The sequence below is a fragment of the Oncorhynchus clarkii genome, chromosome 2 (genome assembly GCF_045791955.1).
Source record: "Oncorhynchus clarkii lewisi isolate Uvic-CL-2024 chromosome 2, UVic_Ocla_1.0, whole genome shotgun sequence".
Taxonomy (NCBI): domain Eukaryota; kingdom Metazoa; phylum Chordata; class Actinopteri; order Salmoniformes; family Salmonidae; genus Oncorhynchus; species Oncorhynchus clarkii.
In genome coordinates, this window is record NC_092148.1 from 80,167,544 (window position 1) to 80,189,810 (window position 22,267).

At 42.0% G+C, this 22,267-nt stretch overlaps 1 protein-coding gene across 3 annotated transcripts in view; it reads right to left on the bottom strand.

Moving 5' to 3' along the window:
- The window catches only part of LOC139374564 (microtubule associated monooxygenase, calponin and LIM domain containing 2b), a 95,917-nt gene extending 74,407 nt beyond the window's left edge, over positions 1–21,510 (bottom strand). For all 3 annotated transcript variants that reach the window (XM_071115578.1, XM_071115569.1, XM_071115562.1), the window contains exons 1-2: positions 21,301–21,510; positions 3,684–4,040 (exon numbers count right to left, since the gene is read on the bottom strand). In XM_071115578.1, the coding sequence (XP_070971679.1) occupies positions 3,684–3,947 (264 nt within the window). In that variant the 5' untranslated portion in view covers positions 3,948–4,040; positions 21,301–21,510. The remainder of the gene's footprint in view (positions 1–3,683; positions 4,041–21,300) is intronic.
- Between the last annotated feature and the right edge of the window lie 757 nt (positions 21,511–22,267).

The window sequence follows — 22,267 nt, forward strand, 5'->3', positions numbered from 1 at the left end:
GGACCGCAGAGTGAAGGAAAAGCAGCTAACAAGTGGTCAGCATATGTGACAACTCCTTCAAGACGGTTGGAAAACATTCCTCATGAAGCTGGTTGAGAGAATGCCAAAAGTGCACAAAGCTGTAATCAAGGCAAAGGGTGAATACTTTGAAGAATCTCAAATATAAAACATATCGATTTGTTTAACACTTTTTTGGTTACTACATGATTTAATGTGTGTTATTTCATAGTTTTGATGTCTTCACTATTCTTCTACCTTGTAGAAAATAAAGGAAAACCCTTGAATGAGTAGGTGTCCAAACTTGACTGGTACTGTATGTTGAATTTATGAAATATAGAAGGCGATGCTTTCCAAAGGTATGGAGGGTCAACAATTCAATACAACTGACATACTCAAGCGAATCACCCATATGGAATTCGAGCGTATATTACAATATCCCTGTGTACATTTTATTTATTTAACTAGGCAAGTCAGTTAAGAACAAATTCTTATTTACAATGACGGCCTACAGCAGGCCAAACCCAGACGACACTGGGCCAATTGTGCGCCGCCCTATGGGACTCCCAATCACGGCCAGTTGCGATACAGCCCGAAATCGAACCAGGGTGTCTTTAGTTACACCTCAAGCACTGAGATGCAGTGCCTTAGACCGTTGCGCCACTCGGGTGTGAACCATTCTGAATGAATAGGATATGCAAATCTACATTTGGTACATAAACAAGCAAGCGTAAGAACCAAAACTATTCCAGTCACTACAACAATGTAAAACAAAAACCATAATCCCACTTAAAAATGGGAGGCAAGAAAATAGTTGTCCATGGAATTTGTTCTCAATGGGATTAAGGTCTGGTGAGTTTCCTGGTCATGGACCCAAAATATCGATGTTTTGTTCCCCGAGCCACTTAGTTATAACTTTTACCTTATGGCAAGGTGCTCCATCATGCTGGAAAAGGCATTGTTCGTCACCAAACGGTTCCTGGATGGTTGGGAGAAGTTGCTCTTATAGGATGTGTTGGTACCATTCTTTATTCATGGCTGTGTTCTTAGGCAAAATTGTGAGTGAGCCCACTCCCTTGGCTGAGAAACAACCCCACACATGAATGGTCTCAGGATGCTTTACTGTTGGCGTGACAAAGGACTGATGGTAGCGCTCACTTTGTTTTCTCAGGACAAGCTTTTTTCCAGATGCACCAAACAATTGGAAGGGGGATTCATCAGAGAAAATGACTTTACCCCAGTCCTCAGCAGTCCAATCCCTGTACCCTTTGCAGAATATCAGTCTGTCCCTGATGTTTTTCCTGGAGAGAAGTGGCTTCTTTTACTGCCCTTCTTGACACCAGGCCATCCTCCAAAAGTATTTGCCTCACTGTGCGTGCAGATGCACTCACACCTGCCTGCTGCCATTCCTGAGCAAGCTCTGTACTGGTGGTGCCCCGATCCCGCAGCTGAATCAACTTTAGGAGACGGTCCTGGCGCTTGCCGGACTTTCTTGGGCGCCCTGAAGCCTTCTTCACAACAATTGAACCTCTCTCCTTGAAGTTCTTGATGATCTGATAAATGGTTTATTTAGGTGCAATCTTACTGGCAGCAATATCCTTGCCCGTGAAGAACTTTTTGTGCAAAGCAATGATGACGGCACATGTTTCCTTGCAGGTAACCATGGTTGACAGAGGAAGAACAATGATTCCAAGCACCAGCCTCCTTTTGAAGCTTACAGTTTGTCATTCGAACTCAAAATCAGCATGATAGGGATCTCCAGCCTCATCAACACTCACACCTGTGTTAACGAGATAATCACTGACATGTCAGCTGGTCCTTTTGTGGCAGGGCTGAAATGCCGTGGAAATGTTTTTTTGGTGATTCAGTTCATGGCAGAGGGACTTGTCAATTAATTGCAATTCATCTGATCACTCTTCATAACATTCTGGAGTATATGCAAATTGCTATCATACAAACTGAGGCAGCAGACTGAAAATTTATATGTGTGTCATTCTCAAAACTTTTGGCCACGACTGTAGACTATCAGACAAGCACCACCCAGAGTCTCACTGTCATCTAGGCCTATCTAACTCCAGCATCCTTCCCTTAGGACCTCTAATATTTTCCTCTGAGAATTAAGTCATTCAAACACTACGCTAAACATTCAAGAACACGTACACCTAAAATGGGCAGAAATAATATTTTTAAAACAGCCTGCATTATCAACTCCATTGTGTCGTAATGGATTTGCTGATTTTGCACTGTCAAAAAATGTGTTTCATATGTGAGGAGGTTAATCATGCTTTCCTTGTTTGACATGATCCTGTGGACGTGTGCAGTGTAGCTGTTCTCCATACTGCTCCAATAAGAAGCGGCTACCAGCTGGGTGTGTAGGGATATCATCTCAAAACAGTATAAGAAATACACAGCAACAGTCTGTCGTGCAGCATAACATTACCATGAAATAGAAGTCACATTATGAACCTACTGTACAACTAGTACTTTAACATACTGTAAATAGTACCTTAACCTCTTTTGCATAACTGCCTTAATTTTGCTGGACCCCAGGAAGAGTAGCTGCTGCCTTGGCAGGAACTAATAAGGAATCATTACAAATACACATTTTTGACCAACATTTTATAAGTAAGAACTTAACTTTCAAGTTGTAAACTATTAAGAGTTGAGTGAATGTGAATTGATGTCACAGGGCTTCAATTTCATTAAAAAAATAAAATAAAAACTGTAGCCTGGCTCATAGTAGTAAAGAATTAGACAAAAAGTAGCCTATTCCGTCACAGACTGTGACCAGACTCTTCGCTACATCTGACACAGGGAAGTTATAAATCAAAACCAACCAGCTATGAATCATAATTCCTTATGCAGATATGGGACATTAGCATGGAGAATATCATGTATTCAATCCCAATGTGGAAGGTCTGTCCAAAGGCAAATATAGGGTTAATTCATTTTAGGCTTCGACAGGTAACTGCCAAAATAATGGAAACACTTGAGTACATGAGGGAAACAAATTATATTGAAAGTAGCTGCTTCCACACAGCTGTGGTGCCGATGTACCCTTACACTGTGTACAAGACAGTAGTTTTGGAATTGTTAGTTAGATTACTTGTTATTACTGCATTGTCGGAACTAGAAGCACAAGCATTTCGCTACACTCGCATTAACATCTGCTAACCATGTGTATGTGACAAATAAAATTTGATTTGATTAGATTTGATTTAATTACGCAAATAACATCTCATCATGCTTATGTATAAAAATGCTGGGCAGTCCATTATTTTGGCTACCATGGCTATGCACTCATTTACATTGACCCACTATTTATTTTAATTGTTTTGCACTGACTCCCTTGCACACTCACTAGACTCTACACTGACAATCCAACATACAAATATTGACACCGCACACATGCACGCACGCTGCTGCTACTGTTTATTATACAGTATATCCTGATTGCTTAGTCACTTTTACCCCTATCCACAATTGAACACTTATGGGAGATTCTGGAGCGGCGCCTGAGTCAGCGTTACTGTGAAAGCACAGGTTGGTGATACCTTAATTGGGAAGGACGAGCTCATGGTAATGCCTGGAGCGGAATACCATTCCATTGTACCATTCCAGACATTATTAGGAGGCATCCTCCCCTCAGCAGCCTCCACTGTGTAAAAGCTTGGGTGATTTCTTACCCTTGTGCCCTCACAGGCTTGGGCTTTCTTGTACTCCTTGTGGCCGGCTCTCTTGTCCAGTTTGGTCCAGAGGGCCTTGGCCTTCCAGTTGGTGACCGTGGCTTTGAGGTTGCTGTAGAAGTTCCTGTAGTCCAGTGGGTCCAGATCCATCTGCCTGCATAAGATACTAAAGGCCTGCATAGTGCCCTTAAATGTGGACGCCTGGACAAAGTTCTCAAAGAGCTGCCTGGCCTGAGCACTCCTCTCATCCTCTGTTTCACACATCTTCCGTTTTGGAGACTGTCTGGGCAGTCCCTCACTCCGGCCCCAGCCCTCACAGGCTTAGTTAGACTATGACAACTGCCATCTCAGCGGGTTCTGGAAAGGAAAATGGCATTTGATTTTATTACAGCTTCACTCCACACTCAGACTATCGACAAAAGTAATCTAGACATTTGCTCTGTGATATGGTCTCCCCAGTAATAATGTTACATGGTAATTAATAGCACGCTTAATAAAACATGACAAATTACTTTTCTTAAAAAAGTCCACAATAATAATAATAATTTGCACCCTGTATCTTGATTATGTTACTGGACATTTAAAAACAATATAAACAAGATGTCACATTAAAATGTATGTAATATCTCTAGCATGTTCTCAATACACAATACAACATGCACTCCTTCATATAAGATTCTCAGTGTGAACCCACATTTCCACTGACCAGTCATAGCGAAACAGAAGTTGAAACATCCTGTTTAAAGCATGGAGGATGCTGTTGCATTGAACATCATAAATATCCTTAATTTGCATAGCTGGAGATGTCATGACAGCTCTGAAACAAGGCCCATTAAACAGGCACCTCACAAGTCCTCAACTGGCAGCTTCATTAAATAGTACCCACAAAATACCAGTCCCAACATCAACAGGGATGCTGGCCTTCTAGCCAGAGTTCCTCTTTCCAGTGTCTGTTCTTTGGCCCATCTTAATCTTTTCTTATTGGCCAGTCTGTGATATGGCTTTTCTTTGCAACTCTGCCTAGAGGCCAGCATCCCGGAATCGCCTCGTCACTGTTGACGTTGAGACGGTGTTTTGCAGGTATAATTTAATGAAGCTGCCAGTTGAGGACTTGAGGTATCCGTTTCTCAAACTAGACACTAATGTACTTTTGCTCAGTTGTGCACCGGGGCCTCCCACTCTTTCTATTCTGGTTAGGGCCAGTTTGCTCTGTTCTGTGAAGGGAGTAGTTCACAGCGTTGTACAAGATCTTCAGTTTCTCGCATGGAATAGCCTTAATTTCTCAGAACAAGAACAGACTGACGAATTCCAGAAGAAAGTACTTTGTTTCTGGCCATTTTGAGCCTGTAATCGAACCCATTGATGCTCGGGATACTCAACTAGTCTAAAGGCCAGTTTTATTGCTTCTTTAATGAAGAAAACAGTTTTCAGCTGTGCTAACATGATTGCAAAAGGGATTTCTAATGAACATTTAGACTTTTAAAATGATAAACTTGGATTAGCTAACACAACGTGCCATTGAAACACAGATTTGATGGTTGCTGATAATGGTTGCTAATATTTCATTAAAAAAATATTTTTTTTTTAAATCTGCCCTTTCCAGCTACAAGTCATTTACAACATTAACAATGTCTATACTGTATTTATGATCAATTTGATGTTATTTTTAAGGACAAGAAAAAATTTGTTTTTCAAAACAAGGACATTTCTAAGTGACCCCAAACTTTTGAATGGTAGTGTACACACATTTCACTGCCTCCGTCTGCAGTCTCTCCCATTACCTGCCCAAATAACAGGACAAGCTACGACATTCAACTAGTCATCATTCAGTAATTCATCCTCTTCAAGTAAGCATACCACCAATTTCAAGCAGCATATTGTAGGAGCATGTGCTCATGATGTATCCAAGGAAATCAATTATGTCATTCAATGTATAATACGTTCGCTCAATGACTCTGCCTGTCATGTCAATTGAAATGTAAACCTGGATGTGTTAAAGGAACCATCAAAGTTCTAAAGTAGGGGAGACTGCAGTTTCCATGAGATCTGAAACATGATGCCCTTTGATATTTGGATCAGTTGAACGGCTGTGCAGACTGCAGGAGCGCGCAACCCGAACAAGTGAGAAGTCTGGCCTCTTCTCCCCAAAGCTTTTAGTGGACCAGAGGTGGTGTCACATCTCTCATACCAAATCACGTTTGGCAGATCGCAACATCTCATCTAGCAAAGGCTCTGGAACTGAAATTCAGATGCGCTCTTCTCCAAGCTACACTGCTCTTCTCTCTGTCCGGAGTGAACCACTCATGGGACGTTTTAGCTCAGTCAAAAGATAAATAAAATCGAACTACAAGGCTTGAATGGGAATTCTCACATTTCAACTTCGCCTCCTCTGGGGGGGTTGAATACACACAGTAACACGAACAATTCCAGGGAGTCAGTGTGGTATGGGATAGTTCATGGCCTAATCTATATTTAACCGGTTGAAGCACTGTGGGAAATTGCACAGGGAGAGTCTGGCATTATATCGCACTCACAATCTGCCTCTATTTGTAAAAACAGTTTTAAGTAGAGTAGAAAAAACTAGAACAAGACACATGAGTTTGTTGGGGGGAAAAAGCTAATTTCTCATCACCTAGAATCAAAAGCCAAGAGCTAGGTACACAACATCCATGTTAGTGGCGGTGTCCATGTATAGTACTTTCAGAAAGTAATCACACCTCTTGACTTTTTCCATATTTTGCTGGGTTACAGCCTATATTTAAAATTGCTTAAATTGAGATGGTGATATTCTGTGTAGGCCAGTGACACAAAATAAGTTTCATGGACTCACTGTGTGCGCGTGCGCGAAAGTGCTTAACATGTTTTTTTAATAACTACCTCATCTCTGTTTCCCACACATACAGATAATTGTAAGGACCCTAAATCGAGCAGTGAATTTCAAACAGATTCAACCACAAAGACCAGGTAGCTTTTCCAATGCCTCGCAAAGGTCACATATTAATATATGGGTATAAAAAAACAGACACTGAATATCCCTTTGAGCAATACAACCAGTCACTAAAAAGATACAGGCGTCCTATTAATTACACTTTGGATGGTGTATCAATACACCCAGTCACCACAAAGATACAGGCGTCCTTCTTAACCCAGTTGGGGGAGAGGAAGGAAACCACGCAGGGATCTCACCATGAGGCCCATGGTGACTTAAAAAAAAAGTTAGAGTTAACCTCAAGGATCAGACCATTTTCAAATGTTCACCTAAAATGATATACCCAAATCTAACTGCCTGTAGCTCTGGACCTGAAGCAAGGATATGCATATTCTTGATATAAAAATGTTTTTACAAATGGTATTAGTTACATGCGCAGAATACAACAGGTAGACCTCAAGAGTACCTAACCAACAATGTAGTTAAAAAAAAATGCAGATCAGAAATAACAGTAACAAGTAATTAAAGAGCAGCAGTAAAATGACAATAGCGAGACTATATACAGGGGGAGGGTGGTACAGCGTCAATGTGCGGGGGTTAGCTGAGGTAATATGTACATGTAGGTAGAGTTATTAAAGTGACTATGCATAGATAACAGAGTAACAGCAGTGTAAAAAGAGGGAGGGGGCAATGCAAATAGTCTAGGTAGCCATTTGATTAGGTGTTCCTGAGTCTTATGGCTTGGGGGGGGGGGGGGGGGGGGTTAACGGTAGAAGCTGTTTAGAAGCCTCTTGGACCTAGACTTGGCGCTCCGGTACCGCTTGCCATGTGGTAGCAGAGAGAACAATCTATGACTAGGGTGGCTGGAGTGTGACAATTTTTAGGGCCTTCCTGACACCGCATGGTATAAGAGGTCCTGGATGGCAGGAAGCTTGGCCCCTGTGATGCACTGGGCCGTACGCACTACCCTCTGTAGTGCCTTGCGGTTAGAGGCCGAGCAGTTGCCATACCAGGCAGTGATGCAACCAGTGCTCTCGATAGTGCAGCTGTAGAATCTTTTGAGGATCTAAGGATCCATGCCAAATCTTTTCAGTCTCCTGAGGGGGAATAGGTTTTGTCGTGCCTGCTTCACGACTGTCTTGGTGTTTGGACCATGTTAGTTTGTTGGTGATGTGGACACCAATAACTTGAAGCACAACCTACTCTACTGCAGCCTTGTCGATAAGAATGGGGGCATGCTCGGCCCTCTTTTTCCTGTAGCCCACAATCATCTCCTTTGTCTTGATCACGTCGAGGGCGAGGTTGTTGTCCTGGCACCACACGGCCAGGTCTCTGACCTGCTCCCTATAGGCTGTCTCATCGTTGATCAGGCCTACCACTGTTGTGTCATTGGCAAACTTGATGATGGTGTTGTGCAGTCATGAGTGAACATGGAGTACAGGAGGGGACTTAGCACGCACCTGAGGTCCCCTGGTTGAGGATCAGCGTGGCGGATGTGTTGTTACCTACCCTTACCACCCGGTGGCAGCCCGTCAGGAAGTCCAGGATCCAGTTGCAGAGGGAGGTGTTTAGTCCCAGGGTACACAGCTTAGTGATGAGATTTGAGGGTACTATGGTGTTGAACGCTGAGCTGAAGTCAATGAATAGCATTCTCACAAAGGTGTTCCTTTTGTCCAGGTGGGAAAGGGCAGTGTGGAGTGCAATAGAGATTGCATCATCTATGGATCTGTTTGGGCGGTATGCAAATTGGAGTGGGTCTAGTGTTTGTGATAATGGTGTTGATGTGAGCCATTACCAACCTTTCAAAGCACTTCACTTCATGTAGCACTACGGATGGGAGTGCTACGGGTCTGTGTTCATTTAGGCAGGTTGCCTTAGTGTTCTTGGGCACAGGGACTATGGTGGTCTGCTTGAAACATGTTGGTATTACAGACTCAGTCAGGGACATGTTAAAAATGTCAGTGAAGACAACTGCCAGTTGGTCAGCACATGCCCGGAGCACACGTCCTGGTAATCCGTCCGTCCGTCTCGCAGCCTTGTGTATGTTGACCTGTTTAAAAGGTCTTAAGTCGGCTACGGAGAGCATGATCACACAGTCGTCCGGAACTGCTGGTGCTCTCATGCATGTTTCAGTGTTATTTGCCTCGAAGCGAGCAAAGAAGTAGTTTAGCTCGTCTGGGAAGGCTCGTGTCACTGGGCAGCTCTCAGCTGTGATCCCTATGTAGTCTAATGGTTTGCAAGTCCTGCCACACATTATTTGATCTTAGTCCTGTACTGACGCTTCTACTGTTTGATGGTTCGGAGGGCATTGCATCGGAGGAATCCCGGAAGATATTCCTTCTGGGCTAACAAAACAGTCCTGTAGCTTAGCATCTGCTTCATCCGACCACTTTTTTTATTGATCAAGTCACTGGTGCTTCTTGCTTTAATTTTAGCTTGTAAGCAGGAATCAGGAGGATAGAATTATGGCCAGATTTGCCAAATGGAGTGCGAGTTTTGTATGAGTCTCTGTGTGTGGAGTAAAGGTGGTCCAGAGTCCCTGGCTACTAGGAGCGCCGCCTCTGGATGAGCGTTTTCCTGTTTGCGTATGACGGAATACAGCTCATTAAATGCTGTCGTAGTGCCAGCCTCTGACTGTGGTGGTATGTAAACAACTACAAAAAATACAGATATAATTCTCTAGGTAGGTAGTGTGGTCTACAGTTTCTCATGAGATACAATTGCGCGAGACTTCCTTAGATATCGTGCACCAGCTGTAATTTACAAAAATACATAGTCCGCCGCCCCTCGTCTTACCAGACGTCGCTGTTCTATCCTGCTGATACAGTGTTGATCGTGTCGTCGTTCAGCCACGACTCTGTGAAGCATACGTTTTTACAGTTTTGAATGTCCAGTTGGTTGGTTAATTTACTTATTTTTGTACATAATGTTGCCGCTACCGTCTCTTATGACCGAAAATAACTTCTGGACATAAGGACTGTGATTACTCACCACAGACTGGCAGAATCCAGTCTGACGAAAAATATATACTGCTTTCTCAGGAACAGGCCCAGAACCCCATGATTTGCGTGAAGAGGTGGATTAAAAGGGGACAGAGGGTGGGCTGGCTTCTGAGAATTCATAGGCGAACGCATAAACCCCCACTTCCTTCCATTCTGCTAGCAAATGTGCAATCTTTGGACAATAAAAATCGATGACCTACGCGGAAGAAACTACAAAAGAACACAATCGAGTGGGGGCACGTAAAACGTCTGCCTTCTCCGGCGCCATCTTAAGTTTATGGAAATTAATGTAGGATAATATAACACATTAGATCTGATAAAAGATAATACAAAAGAAAAAAACTTTTTTTGTACCATCTTTGAAAACACAAAAGAGCCATAATGTATTGTTTTAGGCCAGGTGCAATTTTGGCCACTAGATGTCAGCAGTGTATGTGCAGTTTTAAACTGATCCAATGAACCATTTCTGTTCAAAATGTTGTATAAAGACTGCCCAAATGTGCCTAATTGGTTTACTAATAACTTTAAGTTCATAACTGTGCACTCTCCTCAAACAATAGCATGGTTTTATTTCACTGTAAATTGGACTGTGCAGTTAGATTAACAAGAATTTAAGCTTTCTGCCAATATCAGATATGTCTACGTCCCGGGAAATGTTCTTGTTACTTACAACCTCATGCTAATCGCATTAGCCTACGTTAGCTCAAGCATCCCAAGGGGGACCCACCAATCCTGTGGCAGTTTTAATGGCTGTGATAGGAGAAAACTGACGGACAGGCCAACATTGTAGTTACTCCACAATACTAACCTAAATTACAGAATGAAAAAGGAAGCCTGTACAGAATACAAATATTACAAAACATACATCCATTTTGCAATAAGATACTAAAGTACAGTGCCTTGCGAAAGTATTCGGCCCCCTTGAACTTTGCGACCTTTTGCCACATTTCAGGCTTCAAACATAAAGATATAAAACTGTATTTTTTTGTGAAGAATCAACAACAAGTGGGACACAATCATGAAGTGGAACGACATTTATTGGATATTTCAAACTTTTTTAACAAATCAAAAACTGAAAAATTGGGCGTGCAAAATTATTCAGCCCCCTTAAATTAATACTTTGTAGCGCCACCTTTTGCTGCGATTACAGCTGTAAGTCGCTTGGGGTATGTCTCTATCAGTTTTGCACATCGAGAGACTGACATTTTTTCCCATTCCTCCTTGCAAAACAGCTCGAGCTCAGTGAGGTTGGATGGAGAGCATTTGTGAACAGCAGTTTTCAGTTCTTTCCACAGATTCTCGATTGGATTCAGGTCTGGACTTTGACTTGGCCATTCTAACACCTGGATATGTTTATTTTCGAACCATTCCATTGTAGATTTTGCTTTATGTTTGGGATCATTGTCTTGTTGGAAGACAAATCTCCGTCCCAGTCTCAGGTCTTTTGCAGACTCCATCAGGTTTTCTTCCAGAATGGTCCTGTATTTGGCTCCATCCATCTTCCCATCAATTTTAACCATCTTCCCTGTCCCTGCTGAAGAAAAGCAGGCCCAAACCATGATGCTGCCACCACCATGTTTGGGGATGGTGTGTTCAGCTGTGTTGCTTTTACACCAAACATAACGTTTTGCATTGTTGCCAAAAAGTTCAATTTTGGTTTCATCTGACCAGAGCACCTTCTTCCACATGTTTGGTGTGTCTCCCAGGTGGCTTGTGGCAAACTTTAAACGACACTTTTTATGGATATCTTTAAGAAATGGCTTTCTTGCCACTCTTCCATAAAGGCCAGATTTGTGCAATATACAACTGATTGTTGTCCTAAGGACAGAGTCTCCCACCTCAGCTGTAGATCTCTGCAGTTCATCCAGAGTGATCATGGGCCTCTTGGCTGCATCTCTGATCAATCTTCTCCTTGTATGAGCTGAAAGTTTAGAGGGACGGCCAGGTCTTGGTAGATTTGCAGTGGTCTGATACTCCTTCCATTTCAATATTATCGCTTGCACAGTGCTCCTTGGGATGTTTAAAGCTTGGGAAATCTTTTTGTATCCAAATCCAGCTTTAAACTTCTTCACAACAGTATCTCGGACCTGCCTGGTGTGTTCCTTGTTCTTCATGATGCTTTCTGCGCTTTTAACGGACCTCTGAGACTATCACAGTGCAGGTGCATTTATACGGAGACTTGATTACACACAGGTGGATTGTATTTATCATCATTAGTCATTTAGGTCAACATTGGATCATTCAGAGATCCTCACTGAACTTCTGGAGAGAGTTTGCTGCACTGAAAGTAAAGGGGCTGAATAATTTTGCACGCCCAATTTTTCAGTTTTTGATTTGTTAAAAAACGTTGAAATATCCAATAAATGTCGTTCCACTTCATGATTGTGTCCCACTTGTTGTTGATTCTTCACAAAAAAATACAGTTTTATATCTTTATGTTTGAAGCCTGAAATGTGGCAAAAGGTCGCAAAGTTCAAGGGGGCCGAATACTTTCGCAAGGCACTGTAAATCTGCAAAACAATCTGGCAAAGAAATTAGCTTTATGTCCTGAATACAAAAGGTGTTATGTTTGGGCCAAATCCAATATGTTATGAATTTGCCTGTCATCGGCAAGGACGAGGGAGTTAAGGAAACAAATAAAAACAGAAGAGCAAAGCACAGGCAAGATCTAGATAGAGGAAAACATGGTTCAGTCTACTTTCCAGACACTGGGAGACAAATTCACCTCTCAGCAGGACAATAACCTAAAATACAAGACCAAATATACACAACATTGAATGTTCCTGAGTGGCCTAGTCACTTTTGAATGAAATCTGCTTGAAAATATATGGCAAGACTTGAAAACGGCTGTCTATCTATGATCAAGAACTAACTTGAAGAATTTCAAAATATGTTTTAAAATGGACAAACATTGCACAATCCAGGGGTGGAAAGCTCTGAACAGACTTACCCAGAAATACCATTGGCAGCAATTACAGCTAACATGTTTTGAGTCAGGGGTGTGAATACTTATGTAAATGAGATCTGTATTTAATTTAATTGCAAAATTGTCTAAAAACATGTTCTTTGTCATTATGTGGTATTGTGTAGAAGGGTGACAACTGTTTTTATTCATGCTATAACATGAAATCTATTATAAGTCAAGGGGTATGAATACTTTCTGAAGGCACTGTAGGTTACCTGGACATAGCCTGAGGTAAGGAAAGAGAATACAGCAGTGGAGGCTGCTGAGGGGAGGACAGCTCATAATAAATGACTGGAAGAGTCATTCGAGTCAAACATGTGGTTGATACCATTCCATTGACTCCCTTCCAGCCATTAGTATGAGTTTTCCTCCCGTTTTCCTTCCTTCCTAGCCTCCACTGGTATACAGGTAGAGCTAACCAAGGACTATAATGTCTGTCAAAGCACAGACAAGACATGGTTATTGGTTACAGCAGCTAGATAGGGGTTGGTTTTTGCAACAGCCAGGCTATAACTTAACGTTAAAAATCATCCTGCTTTCAAATCTGTTATCATCCTTTACCTCAGCTGAGAGTTGGAGTAGCCAGGGCAATTTGGAACAAGGAAAGTGTTCTGTTCATGTATCCTGTCAGCATATGATAAAAAGTAAGGCTGTGAATTTCAACATATGCTCTTGCTTAAGAGACCTTTTAAGGAAGTGTGTTTGATCACTGATAAAGGTTTGTTATTCTGACAATGTAGGTTAACCCACAAAAGCACATTTCATATACTGTATGTCACTACCTCAAACAAATACTTTTTTTGAACTTGAGTTTAAAATTGGAAGTTAGATACAAGGCCATTGACAATGCTAAATATTTCAGATAAAAAAATCAGTTTGAGCATTTGTATACAGTTGTAGTGAAAAATGAGTTTAATATAGAAGTAAGCTTTTTATTAGTTCGGACCAGCTGACTGAGTACTGTGGTAGTAGACTGGGAGTGCTGAAGCACATAGTGTAATGTCAAGAGAACAGTAGGAGAGAAGGAAAGTCATGCCATCTCAGTGAGACAGGAATCAAAATAAGGTGGTCCTCTCTCCTCTGTAGCTCAGTTGCTAGAGCATGGTGCTCACAAGGCAGGATAATGGGTTTGATTCCCAGGACAACCCTTACTTAAAATGTATGCGCGCATGACTAAAATGGCACACACACATTGAACAAAAATATATAAAAAAAAAAAATTTAAACGCATGTAAACTGTTGGTCCCATGTTTCATGAGCTGAAATAAAAAATAAATAAAAAAATCTGAAATGTTCTATACGCACAAAATGTATTTACATCCCGTTAGTGAGCATTTCTCCTTTGCAAGAGATAATCCATCCACCTGTCAGGTGTGGCATATCAAGAATCTGATTAAACAGCATGATCATTACACAGGTACACCTTGTGCAGTGGAAAAAAGGCCACTTTTAAAATGTGTGGTTGTGTCAATGTGTCAATGTCTCAAGTTGAGGGAGTGTTTAATTGATATGCTGACTGCAGGAATGTCCACCAGAGCAGTTGCCAGAATTTCTCTACTTTCAACGTCGATTTAGAGAATTTGGCAGTACATCCAACCGGCCACACAACCGCAGACCACGTATGGCGTCGTGTGGGCGACCGGTTTGCTGATGTCAATGTTGTGAACAGAGTGCCCCATGGCGGCAGTGGGGTTATGGTATGGGCATGCTTAAGCTATGGACAATGAACACCATTGCATTTTAATTTGAATGCACAGAGATACCATGAGGAGATCCTGAGGCCCATTGTCGTGCCATTTATCCGCTGCCATCAACCTCATGTTTCCGCATAATGCACGGCCCATGTCACAAGGATCTGTACACAATTCCAGGAAGCTGAAAATGTCCCAGTTATTCCATGGCCTGCATACTCAGACCTATTGAGCATGTTTGGGATGCTCTGGATCGACAGAGTTCCAGTTCCTGCCAATATCCAGCAACTTTGCACAGCTATTGAAGAGGAGTGGGACAACATTCCACAATCAACAGCCTGATCAACACTATGCGAAGGAGATGTGTCGAGCTGCATGAGAAAAAGTGTTCACACCAGATATGGGCTGGTTTTCTGATACTTGTTTTTTTGAAAAGGTATCTCTGACCAAGATGCATATCTGTATTCCGTCATGTTAAATCTGTAGATTAGGGCCTAATGAATTTATTTCAATTGACTGATTTCCTTATATGAACTGTAACTCAGTAAAGTCTATGAAATTGTTGCATTTTTATCTACCAAAGAAGAGCCGACAAGTGCCTGGCCAGCGACTGAGCCAGGAACACCTCGGGAAAAACACTTCAAAAGACATGGCTCACTGGCTCTGAGCACCAAGCAAAGAGACTTCTCCCTAGACCACTACAACCTGTATAAACCTCTCTCTTTACAGTACAGGCAATGTGAATTTCATAATACAATGTAGAGCTCATAGGACATTCTACTTCCGTGGGGAAAATCCCAAGTCTCACACAAAGCATTTAGGCGTGTCAGAGTGGTGGTGTGGTGAAAGGGAATTCAAAGTGGTTGGCTGGTGACATGCAGGTTTTAATATGATGCTAATTAACTCCAGCACACTCAGTTTCCGCCCAGGCAGGAAACATCCCCTGGAGGAATGTCAGAGATATGAAATATGGACCTGCTGCAGGATAGACAGGATAATTTGTAATGGAGAAAGAACAAACAGAGAATGCCCTTCATGAAATATAATTATATTAGTCAGGTGTTCCTTTCCTCCAGTCAGGAAAAGGACATAAGCTAACTTGAAAAAGAGCATTTCAGTCATATCTATGAAGTCAAATAACATTCAAACTTAGATTCAATAGAGTCCTACTCGTAGTTTATTAGCATTTACTACAGATTCCACATCATAAAACGTCCTACTTGACATGAACTCCAGTCTGTCTGCCCAATGGACGGTTTCATATGTTAGCCTTAATGACCGGGGGTATGTAGGTCATGCCATTACCACACAGGCCGTAATGACATCTCTGGGGTACCATCGAGAGACCAAATCTATGCACATCAAACCAGATTAAACACCCACACCCATCCTTGGCAGGATAAGCTATAAACTAGCGATCCAGCCTCACATACTTGCTATTCCCTTGGCTTAAAGACGACATGGTCAATACCACATCTGCAGTGGCCATACAGCATTTACTGCGATATGGCCTCTGCAGAAGTCAAGGCATTTATACTTCACTGAGCTGTTGTGAAGGAAGTGAGTTTATATAGGACCTTCCGCCCCTACCTACCGTCAACCAAACATGTCAATGCAGAGTTACACTCAGCTCTCCGCATTTTTACAAAGTTTGAGCAGTGAGGAGCTCAATTTGCCCTCGAGGGCTTCGCAATTGCGTCACACCTTCCATACGAAGTATAAAATTGACTTTCACTGTAATAGACACACATTCATGTAATAAGGCAAAGCGTTAACAGGTGCTTAAGACCGCTACCAACCGCTAGGGTGGAAAATGAAATATATGTGAGGGGAGAAATAGTGCGAGGGCTGGTAGAGAAGGACCAATTATACTGGTAATTACTGCACAGTGCAAAGACATCCAGGAAGGAATTCTTGCTTTCAGATAATGGCAATTCCACAGTAACGAAATTAGGCTGAGACTCAGATTTTCCCATTTTAAAAAAATATCAAAATGTAATAAACCATACAACTATGCACAGACCACTTTCAACAATTTACACATTAAATAAAATAAAAACATTTACTGGAAAAACTGTGCAGATGCAAAGTTCGGTAACAGAATGACAGTAGAATATACCTCAGTGTTATTCGGTTACCAACTTTGGCATTTGCCCAGTTCTTCCTTACAATTCCTTTTCTACTTGACCACATGCCAAAACTTCACCATCACTGTACCTTCAACATACCACAATATATACATATTTCAACAAACAGCAATTACCTCAACAGTAGATATATTGCATTATTAAAACTGCATCAAAGAGCTCTGCAGTGTATTCACACATACCAATGATAGACCAAAGTAGCGGACGTGTAAACTGACCGAGACTGCAAGCTCAGGTGTCAATAAGCAGGTAGATAAGGGAATAGACTCAGGGTGGAAGCCAATCATATCTGGAGCTTGGAGGAAAATATCCCTGTATGGATTTACAACAAGTGGTCTTATCTACTATCTAATTGACTTTGGTTTACTAATAAGAGCATAATGCACTGCTTTGTAAAATACAATCCTACAAAAGTCACCCAAAAAAACACAAGCAATCACAGTGATAATAGTATAAAAGGAAAAGTCTGTCTCCCCGCTCACATGCTTCGGTCTCAGTCAAACTTCACAGAGAATAGATTGGCCTCAAATCATCTGACGGAAACCCATCCGGTTCGTGAGTGACACCACGAGCTCCTGATGTATTTTTGTCCTGCCTCTGGGCAGGCCCAGACCTTATAAGTCTGACTTACTCTAGTAGTGACAGAGCTTGGGTAACTGTTTTTTACATGGGCAACAAGGGCGAGATGATGAAAAGCTCACATCAAAAGCTACAAAATTAACATCACGACCATAACAATGGGATTGAGGTCCTTATAGAAAAATGCTTTGGCCATTGAGAGGGTTTAGGATTAAAGTCACGTTGACAGGAACGACAGCCAGGGACTTGGTAAACATGGGGCATATAGGTGCAGCCAGAGCCAGGGTTTTTAAAAAACAGCCATGTTCCCAGGAAATCTTAACCCAAATGTGACAAATACATTCATATAATGTTGTTTCACACTTTCAATTCTAGCCTCTATAAAATGAATAAGTAGTGCAAAGATGTGTCAACACACCTTTAAGTTGGTAATAGTCCAAGGAAAATAACCATTTGGTAGGGATTTGTCTAACGACCTTTCACTCATACTTAAAGCTGCAATATGCAAGTTTTTGGGCAACCCACTAAATTCACATAGAAATGTGATTTACAGATTTGTCATTCACATTGAAAGCAAGTCTAACTGGTAGATCTGTTTAATTTCTATGCTTTCTGTTCTTAAGCATTGTTTTAGCATCTTACTTTTGTTCACCAGCTTCAAACAGCTGAAAATACAATATTTTTGGTTAAAGAAACGTTCTCACTGCTTGTTTTGTCAAACTGAAATTAGGCAAACTAGCCAAATTTTAGCATCCAGGAATTGACAGCCATTTCTGCATATGGCACCTTTAAGCTCCTTGTGCCAATTGTTTTTCTAGTGGTCGTTTACAGAACGCATGTTTTGAAAGGGGTTTTTCAGTTCTGACAAGACCAATATACAGATATTTTACAAAATAATGGGAACACTTGCGTAGATGAGCGATACAAAGTATATTGAAAGCAAGTGCTTCCACACAGGTGTGGTTCCTGAGTTGATGAAGCGCTTAACATCCGATCAGGCTTATGGTGAGCGAGTAAATTAGCAAGTGCATTGGCGATGTCGTACCCACAGCAACTATTAAAACATTCCCAAACCAGAAACCGTGGATTGATGGCAGCATTCGCAGAAAACTGAAAGAGCGAACCATTGCTTTTAACCAGGGCAAGGTGACTGGAAACATGACCAAATACAAACAGTGTAGCTATTGTCTCAAACAAGCTAAGTGTCAGTATAGAGACAAAGTAGAGTCGCAATTCAACGGCTCAGACACAAGAGGTATGTGGCAGAGTCTACAGTCAAATCATAGATTACAAAAAGAAAACCAGCCCCGTCGAGGACCAGGATGTCTTGCTCCCAGACAGACTAAACAACTTCATTGCTCGCTTTGAGGACAATACAGTGCCATTGACACGGCCTGCTACCAAAACCTACGGACTCTACTTCACTGCAGCCGACGTGAGTAAAACATTTGAACGTGTTAACCCTCGCAAGGCTGCAGGCCTAGACGGCATTCCCATCCGCGTCCTCAGAGCATGCGCAGAACAGCTGGTGTGTTTACAGACATATTTAATCAATCTTTCCCACATGCTTCAAGAGGGCCACCATTGTTCCTGTTCCCAAGAAAGCTAAGGTAACTGAGCTAAACGACTACCGCCCCGTAGCACTCAATTCAGTCATCATGAAGGGCTTTGAGACTAGTCAAGGACCATATCATCTCCACCCTACCAGACACCCTAGACCCACTCCAATTTGCTTATCGCCCCAATAAGTCCACAGACGACGCAATCACAACCACAATGCCCTAACCCATCTGGACAAGAGGAATACCTATGTGAAAATGCTGTTCATCGACTACAGCTCAGCATTTAACACCATAGTACCCTCCAAACTCGTCATTAAGCTTGAGACCCTGGGTCTCGACCCCGCCCTGTGCAACTGGGTACTGGACTTCCTGACGGGCCGCCCCCAGGTGGTGAGGGTAGGTAACAACATCTCCACCCCACTGATCAACACTGGGGCCCCACAAGGGTGCGTTCTGAGCCCTCTCCTGTACTCCCTGTTCACCCACGACTGCGTGGCCATGCACGCCTCCAACTCAAATCATCAAGTTTGCAGACGACACTACAGTGGTAGGCTTGATTACCAACAACGACGAGACGGCCTACAGGGAGGAGGTGAGGGCCCTCGGAGTGTGGTGTCAGGAAAATAACCTCATACTCAACATCAACAAAACAAAGGAGATGATCGTGGACTTCAGGAAAGAGCAGATGGAGCACCCCCCTATCCACATCGACGGGACAGTAGTGGAGAGGGTAGTAAGTTAAGTTCCTCGGAGTACACATCACGGACAAACTGAATTGGTCCACCCACACAGACAGCGTGGTGAAGAAGGCGCAACAGCGCCTCTTCAACCTCAGGAGGCTGAAGAAATTCAGCTTGTCACCAAAAGCACTCAAACTTTTACAGATGCGCAATCGAGAGCATCCCATCCTGTCGGGCTGTATCACCGCCTGGTACGGCAACTGCTCAGCCCACAACCGTAAGGCTCTCTAGAGGGTAGTGAGGTCTGCACAACGCATCACCGGGGGCAAACTACCTGCCCTCCAGTTCACCTACACCACCCGATGTCACAGGAAGGCCATAAAGATCATCAAGGACAACAACCACCCGAGCCACTGCCTGTTCACCCAGCTATCATCCAGAAGGCGAGGTCAGTACAGGTGCATCAAAGCAGGGACCGAGAGACTGAAAAACAGCTTCTATCTCAAGGCCATCAGACTGTTAAACAGCCATTACTAACATTGAGTGGCTGCTGCCAACATACTGACTCAACTCCAGCCACTTTAATATGGGAAACATTTATGTATCACTAGCCACTTTAAACAATGCCACTTAATATAATGTTTACATACCCTACATTACTCTTCTCATATGTATATACTGTACTCTATACCATCTACTGCATCTTGCCTGTGCCGTTCTGTACCATCACTCATTCATATATCTTTATGTACATATTCTTGATCCCTTTACACTTGTGTGTGTATAAGGTAGTAGTTGTGGAATTGTTAGGTTAGATTACTTGTTGGTTATTACTGCATTGTCGGAACTAGAAGCACAAGCCTTCCGCTACACTCGCATTAACATTGCTAACCATGTGTATGTGACAAATAAAATTTGATCATGTACAAAAATTTGGGGCAGGCCATAATTTTAGCTACCATGGCAATGCCCCCATAGGATGCCAATGCCTCCATCCACAGGGCACGAGTGGTCACTGAATGGTTTGATGAGCATGATAAATTATGTAAACCATATGCCAAGGCCATCTCAGTTACCAGATCTCAACCCAATTGAAAACATATGGGAGATTCAGGAGTGGCACCCGAGACAGCGTTTTCCACCACATCAACAAAACATCAAATTATGGAGTTTAGCTTGGAAGAAAAAGGTATCACATCCCGCCAATAGAGTTCCAGACACTTGTAGAATCTATGCCAAGGTGCATTGAAGCGGTTCTGGCTCGTGGTGGCCCAAGCCCTATTAAGACACTAAGTTGGTGTTTATTTTGGCAGTTACCTGTACATTGCTGAACTGAACCCTCACCCAAGTTGAACACCCTTGCAAAATGTGCATTCACATGAATGAACACAAACGGCTCATAATGACCTAAAAAGGGACAAAGTCACTAACTTCTTTCTGACTGAGTTTGGGTGTAGTTCGTTAAATCCATCTGAATTATATGACAGGTCACAGGACCAGAGGCACCTGCTCCACTCACCTCCGATCTGTTGATGGGAGTTAGGCCAATCCAGCCACCATTTCCCTAACAATCATATACTAGTATTTAAAATCAGACAGAGCCAAAGTCATCCCTCAAGACAAGACAGCCTTGGTTACAGAGTGAACAACTTGATAATTGCCTACATTAGTTTCTACAGCCTGTTGAATACGTTTTTCAAAGCAAATTGATGACTAAAAGGCTTTTTGAATCGTTAAATTGTCTCAAATAATCTGATATGTACCATTTAAAAAACACACTTGACTTTCCAACAGTGCAGGGTTGTAAAATATGGAGCATGATGTTTTTCAACTTGGACGGTGTAACCAAACACGATTATACCGTATTCAGAACCTGATAGCATCTCTTAAAGAAATGTATAAATATTTTAGTGGTACACGTTGAACAGAAATAATACGAGCTAAAATGGAATAGAATATACAGGCAATTTGTTTAGTGTTAAAAGATCACCAGAATACAACGGAATTTTAGATAGTAGTCTACATTCACGCTGAAATGAGAAAGAAGCTGTCAGTCACTTACATATGTGTGTGAATTGAAACTAACTTTAAAATGACAGCTGTCCCAATAAAGACGCCTTGCTTTATCCAGAATACACTTTCCTCCAGGCGTTACAAATGTCCACCGAGCAATTAACGTCAAGGTATCCAACTTCTAGCTCAGTCTGTTGACTACTGAAATGTACTCAAGTTGTAGCCTTCAAATGGGAGCTGTAGATAATGCCCAATGACTATTTGATAATGCCCAACAAATCTTTAAAAGGCGGTACTTCAGTGTAATAGCGTCCAATGGGAATCCGTACTTGGGGGAAACGTACGCGTAAATGAATGCATCATTTAAATCAAATGGGAAGGTGGTATTTACCGAATTAAAAACTTTTTTATTTTTATTTAACCTGTATTTAACTGGGCAAGTCAGTTAAGACCAAATTCTTATTTACAATGACGGTCTACATACGACTGGGTAAAATCTACTTGACCGCCCTTCCAACTCATAATTACTAGTGTGAAACTCGTCAATCATCACTGAGCTACGACTTCTCTGACATGCTGACCTCTGACGTAACCTACTATTGAAATTACCTCGATAACGGCATTTCAGAAGTTAAATGTAACAACAAAACACTATTTATAAAAAGCTATGTATTAACATGTTTTTTTTAACACTATACTTTGTTTACAAGCATGATAGCTGTATAATTAGTTTATCGTTGATGCAGCTTGTTGGTCATTAGCCAATCTTTGTTTCTCAACGAATGCCTGAATGCCTCCAACTGGTATTTACGACTTCACAACTGGTAATTTACACCATCCCACTTGGTTTTGAACGCAGTATTATTGCCAGACGAGTCCTGGGACCAACTGTCAGCAACTTTTTCCAATATAGACTATAGAATTGCCAAGGGACTTCCCAAGGGACACAAACTGTTTTATTTTTTACACAGTTAACTTTTAAGAATTTTAACAATTGCGTTTAGAAATATTTAACT